This window comes from Calypte anna, chromosome W, assembly GCF_003957555.1.
Source record: "Calypte anna isolate BGI_N300 chromosome W, bCalAnn1_v1.p, whole genome shotgun sequence".
NCBI lineage: Eukaryota > Metazoa > Chordata > Aves > Apodiformes > Trochilidae > Calypte > Calypte anna.
This window is the reverse complement of record NC_044276.1, coordinates 26,411,196-26,421,774: the sequence shown is the minus strand read 5'-3', so window position 1 is coordinate 26,421,774 and position 10,579 is coordinate 26,411,196. Positions and strand designations below refer to the sequence as shown.

The 10,579-nt window shown below is 44.0% G+C and overlaps 1 protein-coding gene across 1 annotated transcript in view; it reads left to right on the top strand.

Moving 5' to 3' along the window:
• Window positions 1–2,042: 2,042 nt before the first annotated feature.
• The window catches only part of LOC103536996 (ras GTPase-activating protein 1), a 168,049-nt gene continuing 159,512 nt past the window's right edge, over window positions 2,043–10,579 (top strand). The window contains exon 1 of the mRNA XM_030468314.1: window positions 2,043–2,561. Coding sequence (XP_030324174.1) covers window positions 2,107–2,561 — 455 coding nt within the window. The 5' untranslated portion in view covers window positions 2,043–2,106. The remainder of the gene's footprint in view (window positions 2,562–10,579) is intronic.

Sequence of the window (10,579 nt, the reverse complement as noted above, 5' to 3'; positions counted from 1 at the left end):
CAACAGTAGTTTCCTTCAGTTTTCAATGCAACACCAATTTATTCTTTGGTATGGAGCATGGCCTTCAATAATTATTGTAAAACTATGCACTTTCAGAAAAACATTTTTTTCCTATTAGCTAGTGAAATAAATGCTGTAGAACTCCGGATCTGCTACTTCCGACAGACTCATCTGAAGGAATGGTAACTTCACACTACATTGAGACAAACCATTTTTTACTTTCACTCAAAATATGTTTGATATTTCTCTACCCAGCTCTCTGTTTTTTCTCACTAATATGTTGCCTCAACAGATACCAAGAGCGACTGTAAGAACACATCAACTGTGGCTAGGATTTTTGTTTTAACAAGATGGTATTTTGATAACCTATTTCATCCTGTAAGGTTAGTATCTTTTGATTTCAACAGATTTCCATTTCAAACTGAAAATCACTGCTTAAAGAAACACCATATGAAAACATGAATTGTGTTGGAATATACTGGAACTGCTTCTGCCATCTTAATGCAACACTAAGACATATCTTGTCAACTTTAAGATTTTTATTCAAATACGTAAACTGCTAAAACATTTCACATATCATTGTTTTACTACTAAATTACCGTTCATTCATTATTTTTGTAGGCATTTCCATAACACCATTTCAGACTGCCATCAACCTCTGGCAATGAGCTTTGCAGATGGGATAGAGTGCAGAGAAAAAGACCAAAACACACACAGAATTGCCCACTCTATTCCCTAGCATCCCGTGCCTCCCACCCACCATTAAGCCACAGCATAAACATGCTACTTCTATACTCAAATGAAAAAGCACGCACTGAACAGACCATCATTGAGTCAGTCTCACTCAGGATTGTGGGGCTAGCATTGCCTTACACAGTATTTGCATGCCCCCTGCACACCAAGGACAGAACTGGAACAGAGGTAGAACATGTGATGATTGATTAACACGTTCAGATAGTGCTTCCACAACTCTACAATAAAGAGAAAGGCCCAATCAGTGAATTCTAAATTCCCTGAGCCCGTCTGCTGGTCTGTGTTGCTCATCCAAAGAAGCCATGCCCTGCTCCCTGCCCGATAACCATGGTTATTATATAGGCCTTTGCACTCTGGGATATTAAGTTTAGGACAGTACTGGTAAATTATTTGATTTGCTATTATTTTGACCTGGATAATCGTACTACTAAATTACTGGATGTGTTGTCTGGTCTTCCAGAGAGAAAACCAGAAGTCCAGAATTCTGTCTCTTTCTGTCTCTCTCTGACTTAATACACAACATCGAAGAAGTAACTTCATCCTTATGTGCTTTTATTTCCCTCCTCAGCCTGGGGGACCTGGGGGTGTTGGTTGACAGCCGGCTGAATATGACCCAGCAGTGTGCCCAGGTGGCCAAGGAGGCCAAGATCTGATGGTTAGACATGGTGATTTCTGCCAGGTGCAGCAGATTTTTCACAATAATGCAGTTTTTCTGAACATAAAATTGTTTATATGATTCTACCTCAGTGAAATGAGGATATGGATCTTTGATAATTTTTGTACTAATTTACAAAGAAAGATATAGTTTTATGTATATATATTTAAAAAAATATATCTCTCAGGAGGGAGCATGGCACCTATCGCGATTTCCTCTCCTGACTACGTTGTGTTTAGCGAGCTTCTGCCTACTCCCTGGATGGAATTGGATTGGATGGGATGGGATGAAATGAACCAAGCCACTAAACGTGTAGGTGCAGCATTTTTGTGAAGTTCACCAATCTGCTCTTTTTTTTTGTCACAAGGTAGCTTCCTCTTTCTTTTTCTTTGCTCCGCCCATGTAGTCGTGCGCCGTCGTTGGCTCTCTAGGGGAGTGGGGTGAGAGAGTGGAGCTGTGTTTCTGCAGGAGTTGCTCTTCTCGTGGTCGCTAGGGGGAGAAGGCAGCAGCGTTGGGGCCTCCTGGAGTTGCTCTAGGCGCCCGGACGGCTATTGTTTGGAGCCCTTGTTCTCCGGAGGAATCTTCCCGGTGGCCACACTCTGCTCCCTGCAGGTGGAGGTTCGGGGAAGGGGAAGTCGTCGCCACTTCCCGGCGTTGCGGCGGTGGGAGGGGGGAGGTAGGAGGGGGCGAGGCTCAGCATGATGGCGGCCGGTGCTGAGGGGGGCGGCTCTGTTACCTCCGCCGTGCTGGTGGGAACCGTTGGTGGAGATGAGTCGGAGCACTACCCCACCACCTTATGCCGGGGCAAGGAGCTGGGGCCGCAGGGCCCCTTCCTGGTGGGCTCTGGCGGGGGAGGCCCGGGCGCCGGCAGTCCGGCTTTGTGCTCGGCGTTGGGGCTCCTGGCGCTAGGCTCAGGGCCTGCCCCTCCAGTGTTCGGAGGCGGTGGCGCCGTGACAGCAACTGGCCAGGGCCAGAGGCCGGAGGTGTCCGGAGGGGTGCTGCCCACACCCGAACCCAGCGCTGTCGCCTCTCCCCCGCTGCCACCTTCCTTGGCGGGGGGCCTGGGGACCGTGGACGAAGGCGACTCGTTGGATGGGCCGGAGTATGAAGAGGAAGAGGTGGCTATCCCGCTCAACGCTCCCCCCACAAACCAGTGAGTAGCAGCGCTTTCATACCCCGCCGATAGTGCGCCACCCCTGGGCGATTTGCCCCGCAGAGAAGAGGGGGTGTCGCAGCGGGGAGCACAGCGTCGGGCCCCCACCTTTTCTCATTGGAAAGTGTGTGTCAAATTCCCGTGGATGTGGCGCAGAAGTTTTTAATTGTTATGTTTGGCGGGGAGAGGCAATCGTAAAAATAAACTGCAAGTCTTCATTAAGGTTTTTATTATGTTCATCTTTCTATGAGGTTAATCGAGATATACCTACAGTGCTAGTTATATAAAGAATTTTGCACTAGAAGCAGAGTGTTTATATTTTAAGAAATTTAAAAATCGGACAATGTTGTATAGAGGTCATGTAACTAGCAAGTGCTCTAAATGCAACCTTTGGATTTAACAATAAACTAACTCTAGGAAGTCTGCAGATTTACATAAAAAGGTTGCAAGGCTTGTATTGCAACAGCCTTCAAGCCCGGTACCTTATTCTCCCCAAATCTAACTGTTTCAAAGGCTTAAATTGGTTTTTTTTGGTATCTAGAAATTTGGTCTTCCTGAAGTTATAGTAAGTAAAGAGGATAACAGGGTTTCAAGATACAGGATGGTAGATAGGTTCAAGGTATAGGTCAAAGTTCATCTGAAAACCTATCTGAATTTGGGTTCGTTTTTACCTTCTCCCATAATTCCAGTGTCAGCGTTAACTTTGCATTATTTCAGGCGTTTCCAAGATTTCAGAAGCTATTGCCAGTTGTAAGGAGGAGGAAAATTGTAATATTACATTAATTTATTTATTTAAATTAATCTCTCTGACCTCTGCAGGCTCTCTACTAATCCTTTCCCCTTTTAAAGTCTTGATGGTTTTTTTTTTTCTTTGAAGTTAATCAGTCAGACTTTATTTTCTGAAGACAATATTTGAATCTTTTTAAAGTTGCATGCTTCTCTAAAGAGCTAGTAATATAATCTGGCAGTTTAGATAAAGGCTGAGGAGGGAAATAAAAGCACATAAGGATGAAGTTACTTCTTCGATGTTGTGTATTAAGTCAGAGAGAGACAGAAAGAGACAGAATTCTGGACTTCTGGTTTTCTCTCTGGAAGACCAGACAACACATCCAGTAATTTAGTAGTACGATTATCCAGGTCAAAATAATAGCAAATCAAATAATTTACCAGTACTGTCCTAAACTTAATATCCCAGAGTGCAAAGGCCTATATAATAACCATGGTTATCGGGCAGGGAGCAGGGCATGGCTTCTTTGGATGAGCAACACAGACCAGCAGACGGGCTCAGGGAATTTAGAATTCACTGATTGGGCCTTTCTCTTTATTGTAGAGTTGTGGAAGCACTATCTGAACGTGTTAATCAATCATCACATGTTCTACCTCTGTTCCAGTTCTGTCCTTGGTGTGCAGGGGGCATGCAAATACTGTGTAAGGCAATGCTAGCCCCACAATCCTGAGTGAGACTGACTCAATGATGGTCTGTTCAGTGCGTGCTTTTTCATTTGAGTATAGAAGTAGCATGTTTATGCTGTGGCTTAATGGTGGGTGGGAGGCACGGGATGCTAGGGAATAGAGTGGGCAATTCTGTGTGTGTTTTGGTCTTTTTCTCTGCACTCTATCCCATCTGCAAAGCTCATTGCCAGAGGTTGATGGCAGTCTGAAATGGTGTTATGGAAATGCCTACAAAAATAATGAATGAACGGTAATTTAGTAGTAAAACAATGATATGTGAAATGTTTTAGCAGTTTACGTATTTGAATAAAAATCTTAAAGTTGACAAGATATGTCTTAGTGTTGCATTAAGATGGCAGAAGCAGTTCCAGTATATTCCAACACAATTCATGTTTTCATATGGTGTTTCTTTAAGCAGTGATTTTCAGTTTGAAATGGAAATCTGTTGAAATCAAAAGATACTAACCTTACAGGATGAAATAGGTTATCAAAATACCATCTTGTTAAAACAAAAATCCTAGCCACAGTTGATGTGTTCTTACAGTCGCTCTTGGTATCTGTTGAGGCAACATATTAGTGAGAAAAAACAGAGAGCTGGGTAGAGAAATATCAAACATATTTTGAGTGAAAGTAAAAAATGGTTTGTCTCAATGTAGTGTGAAGTTACCATTCCTTCAGATGAGTCTGTCGGAAGTAGCAGATCCGGAGTTCTACAGCATTTATTTCACTAGCTAATAGGAAAAAAATGTTTTTCTGAAAGTGCATAGTTTTACAATAATTATTGAAGGCCATGCTCCATACCAAAGAATAAATTGGTGTTGCATTGAAAACTGAAGGAAACTACTGTTGGCATGTTTGGACTCTACAACCTCTGTGGGCAACCTGTGCTCAGTCACCTTCATGGTAAAACAAAAACAAAAAAACGAAACAACAACAACAACAAAAAGTTTCCTTATGTTCAGGCAGAACCTCCTGTGTTTCAGATAGTTGCCCATTGCATCTTGTCCTGTCACAGGGTATGATTGTAAAAGAGCCTGACTGTGTCATCATTGCACCCTCCCTTCAGGTATTTATATACATTGATGAGAACCTTCCCCTGAGCCTTCTCTTGTCTAAACAGTCCCAGCTCTCTCAGCCTTTCTTCATAGGAGAGATACTTCAGTCCCTTCATCATCTTTGTGGCCCTTTCCTGGGCTCTCGCCAGTAGGTCTGTGTCTCTCCTGTACTGGGGAGTCCAAAACTGGACATGAGACTCCAGGTGTGGCCTCACCAGTGCTGAGTAGAGGGGAGGATTGCCTCCCCTGACCTGCTAGCAACACTCCTCCTTAGTGCAGCCCAGGATATTGTTGGCCTTCTTTGTGGCAAAAGCACATTGCTGGCTCATGTTCAACTTTGTGTCCACCAGGACCCCCAGGTCCTTTTCTGCAAAGCTGCTTTCCAGCTGGTAAGCCCTCGGTACATGTGCCTGGGGTTGCTCCTCCCCAGGTGCAGGATTTTGCACTTCTTGTTGAACTGCATGAGGTTCCTTTCAGCCCATTTCACCAGCCTGTCGAGGTCCCTCTGGATGGCAGCATGACCCTCTGGCTTATCAGCTGCTCCTCCCAGTTTTGTGTCATCTGCAAATTTGCCGAGGATATGCTCTGCCCCATCTGCTCATCCAGCCCATACATCAACAGCTTCTCTATGAGGGTCCTCTGAGAGATGATGTCAAAAGTCTTCCTGAAGGCTAGGTAGACAATATCCACAGCTTTTCCCTCATCTACTAAGCCGGGCATTTCATGATAGAAGGTTATCGGGTCGGTCAAATAAGACTTCCCCTTGGTGAATTCATGCTGGCTACTCCTGGTTACTTTTCTTGTCCTTCACATGCCTGGAAGTGATTTCCAGGAGTAGCTGCTCCATCACCTTCCTCAGGGATCGAGATGAGGCTGACTGGCCTGTAGTTCCCTGGGTCCTCTTTCTTGAAGATAGGGGTGACATTTGTTTTCTTCCAGTCTTTGGGCACCTCTCCCAATTGCCATGAACATTCAAATATTCTTGAGTATCTTTGCAATGGCATCAGCCAGCTCCCTTGGCACTCATGGGTGTGTCCCATCAGGGCTTGTGAGTTGTGTTCAGTTTACTTAAGTATTCCCTGACCTGATCTTCTTCCACCAAGATATATCTTCCTTGCTTCAACGTTTCCCCCTGGTCTCTGAGCCCTGGGATTCTTGAAAGCGGGACTTGCCAGTAAAGACTGAGGCAAATAAGACATTCAGTGCCTCGGCCTTTTTCCATGTCCTGCGTCACCAGTGTCCCCACCCGCCATTCAGCAGTGGGCCCACGTTTTCCCTAGTCTTCCTTTTGCCACTTGTGTACTTACACATTTCTTGTTTCCTTTGGTGGAGGTGATCTTTGATTATTAACCAGCTTTCTTGGGCTCCTCTTCCCTCTGGGGCCTTATCCCATGGAACTCTTTAAAGCAGATTCCTGAAGAGGCCGAAACTGAATCCTGAATCATCCCCAATGAGTCTTTCCTTGTTTTGTGGATATGAGGTCCAGCAGAGCACATCTCCTCATTGTCTCCTCTATCACCTGTGTCAAGAAGCTGTCCTTGATGCTCTCCAGGAACTTCCTAGATGCTGTGTTGTTCCTTCAGCAGATATGTGTGTGTGTGTGTGTGTGTGTGTGTGTGTGTTAAACTCTTCCCTTCCTTACCCCCCCCCCCCCCCCCCCCCAGTGGACATGAGGCTAATTCTAGCTGTCTGTAGCTGTGATGTAGCTTGATTTCAGTGTATGAGGTTTCTGTTTCACAGTTAATACGGCTAGCAGGTAACCTTTTTTCTTCAGTTAATGATTGCCTTTTACTAATGCCTGCTCTTGAATTGTAGAGGGAAGATAAGAGAAACACCTTATTTATTTTATTTTTTTCAAGTTGCTGAGTATTTTGCTGATTTGTCCAGATCTTATAATTTGTGTACTTGTAGAATAGAATTGTATATAAATCTGGTTTTATTTCTGCTGGAATAGATGGTGTCAGAAATGCTAGCTTAAAAGAATAGTTAGGAGCAGCAGAATAAAATTGTACTTTATGTTGGAAGTGAAGCAGCAAGTAAACTGAACATAAGTACATATATAAATGGAAGCTTCAGTACTTCTAATTGACATCAGTTGAAGGTTATTTAATCTAAACAGTGAATAGAGACTCTTAACTTGCAAGTTTTTCTTTTGTTGTGTATTGTCTCCCAAAACCTCAATACGGAACTTAGGCACTGCACCTACTGGCCTACCTTATTGAGAAGCACACTATCGTGGCATATTTCTTCACCTTTTGTCTTCCTTTTGGACTCAGTGATCTTAACAGTCTTTTTCAGCCTAAATAATTTATTGGTTTGTTTATTTATTTGTTTGTTTGTTTATTTTTGTAGCTGGGGAGGAACACTAATTTTTCTGTTAGGGGGCATAGATCTCTTAAGCATGGGACAGCATCTGTTGTTTCAGCCATAAATTCTTAGGATTTCTGCAGAGTAGTTTTCCTGTTTCCCCCATATCTTCTTTTTTCCTTTGAAAAAACAAACAAAAAATCTCCCTTGGTATTTATCTTGCTGGTGGGCACAGTAAGAGGGCAGAGAAGGCATCTTGTTTCAACATTGTGTTTGTGTTGCATAGAAGTATCCCAATGAAACAAGAATTCTGTGTTATTTTGTGTTCTAGATTATGGTTGGCACCAATAAAATTTTACTGGTTCTTGACAAGTTCCCTCTACTCTTTTATATACTTTCAGGCAGTCTTAATTACTTTTCTATTTTTATATAAAATATTTGCTTGATCACTCTGGAATAGAAAAAAAAAAGTTAATTTTCTTGCATGGGTTTATCTTTATGTTTTGTATATTTAAAAAATATACTGCTTATAGTTGAGGACTGTTATTAGAGGACCTGCTTGCTGAAACTTGTTACTTGAAGTAGTCTGGGATTATGTCAGTGGGAATAGCTATAGCAAAGGCTTTGAAGTGTCCTGGTTTGGGCCAGGATAAAGGTGATTTTCTGTCTTGTACTTTTGCTTTCAGCTAAGTCTCTTGTAAGTAGTTGCACTTGCTGAAATTAACAGCAAGTTTCTCAGACAGTGTGTGCTTCTAGGATTGATAACACTTGATGTTTATAGTTACTGCTAGAGACTGGTGTGCAGAGCCAAGGACACTGCTCAGCTCTGAGGAAAACATTTTACTGTCCAGGAGGATAAAGAGGTCCCACCTGAGCCCTCCTTTGGGGAGGAACAGACAAGATAGGTGCCAGAATTGACCAAACAGAGTATTCCATCCCATATACGTCACACTCAGTATAAATTTGAGGCATCACGAGGGCCGAGCCAGATTTCCAGACTTCTGGACTTCTGGATTTCCAGATTTCCTGATTTCCTGCTTCCCTTCCTTCACCCGGCATCCTGGAAGGATCCCGTCCGTTCGCCTGCCTGTGGTCCTGATCCGTGCCAGCCCATATCTGTGTGTTCCTGCCTCCAGTTCCCGACTGCTGCCGACTCCAGGAGTCCAGCCTGGACTTTCCCAGGGCTGCCCTGCAGCCTCGGTGGTGACGTGAGAGTTATTGGGGAAAGGAGGGAGGAATGTGGTATCCATTTTCCTGTATATTTGTATATATTTAGTAATTTTTCCTATTTATCATTACTGTTCATTAAAGTTGTGTAGTTTAGTTTCCAACCCATAAGCCTCTCTCCCTTATTCTCTCTCCTTTCTTTATCAAGGAGAGAGAGATTAATAGAGAGCGCCTGTTATTCGGTTTAATTGCCGGGCCAGTGTTAAACCGTGACAGAAGAAAAGAACAAGAAAAGCTGAGGTGGATAAACAGTATTTTTGTTATTTTCTGTATAGACAACTTCCCTCCTAATATCTTCTGTAGAAGCTCAGGAATTTCTCTTGTAATTTTTTAATTCTTTCTAAGGTAGACAACAGTGTTGCTTAACTTTAAAAAGGTACACATTTTAAAACGATTAAATATTTATCTTTCTGTTAATTATTATAGAAACCAGTGCTGCTAAATAAATTTGTAAGCTGCAGTAACATTTGAGGAAAGGTCTAGCCAGCTTGCTAGGGCACTTAATGTACCCTCTCAGTGTTCTGATAAGTTAGAAGTATGATTCTCGCAATGATTGGGTTCTAAAAAAAATGTAATTCATAGAATCATAGAATCATAGAATGGGCTGGGTTGGAAGGGACCTCAGAGATCATCAAGTCCAACCCTTGATCCACTCCCACTGCAGTTCCCAGCCCATGGCACTCAGTGCCACATCCAGGCTCTTTTGAAATATCTCCAGACACGGAGAATCCACTACTTCCCTGGGCAGCCCATTCCAATGCCTGATCACCCTCTCCAGAAAGAAATTCTTTCTCATCTCCAACCTAAACCTCCCCTGGCACAACTTGAGACCCTGCCCTCTTGTCTTGCTGAGAGCTGCCTGGGAAAAGAGCCCAACCCCCCCCTGGCTCCAACCTCCTTTCAGGGAGTTGGAGAGAGTGATGAGGTCTCCCCTGAGCCTCCTCTTCTCCAGCCTCAACACCCCCAGCTCCCTCAGCCCTTCCTCCCAGGAATTCTGCTGGATCCCTTCCCAGCCTCCTTGCTCTTCTCTGGACCTGCTCCAGCACCTCAAGCTCCTTCCTGAGGGGCTGAGGGGCCCAGAACTGGACACAGGACTCAAGCTGTGGCCTCACCAGAGCTGAGCACGGGCAGAATCCCTTCCCTGGACCTGCTGGCCACGCTGTTCCTGAGCCAGCCCAGGATGCCATTGGCCTTCTTGGCCACCTGGGCACACTGCTGGCTCCTGTTCAGCTTCCTGGCAATCCAGACTCCCAGGTCCCTTTCTGCCACTCTGTGCCCAGCCTGGAGCTCCCCATGGGGTTGTTGTGGCCAAAGTGCAGGACTCGGCACTTGGAATGTTGAACCTCATCCCCTTGGGATCAGCCCAACTCTCCAGTCTGTCCAGGTCCCTCTGAAATGAGTATCACCAAAGCACCAGTGACCTCCAAAGTAATTATTTCCCAGTGTATTATTTGGAATTCAATACTTTCCACCAGCAGAGCAGCAACCTCAATGTTTGCTCACAATTCAGATCCAAAATTTTTTTTTTCCAGCAGCACAGGCATCCTTGATGGGAAAAGAGGCAGGAGTTTTCCCTGATTTTTCCCTCTTTTAACAGTGATCTGCACACTCAGCATCTCAGCCCTACAATTCCTTTTGCATTTCAGGTCTTGCAATGGTAAGAAACTTTTTTTCTTGGCATCCTCTTTGCTGATTCCACACAAGATCAAAGTAGGGAACAAAGGCAGAGACTGGAGATAGTAAGCTCTGAAATGACTGTAAAATCCATGTGACACTCTGCATGAAGAGGGTATCAGTCCTGTAAATTAATCACTAACCAGGCAGGTGCACAGCTTTGGCAAGGAACAGGCTGCACATTGCTACAAAAGGAAAAAAAATAAATAAAAATAAACCAACCAAAAACCCAACCCCTGCAGCAAGCCATCTTGAAAAGTTTATTTTAGAAGAACTCAAACGTGTTCCCAATTGTAACAAGCA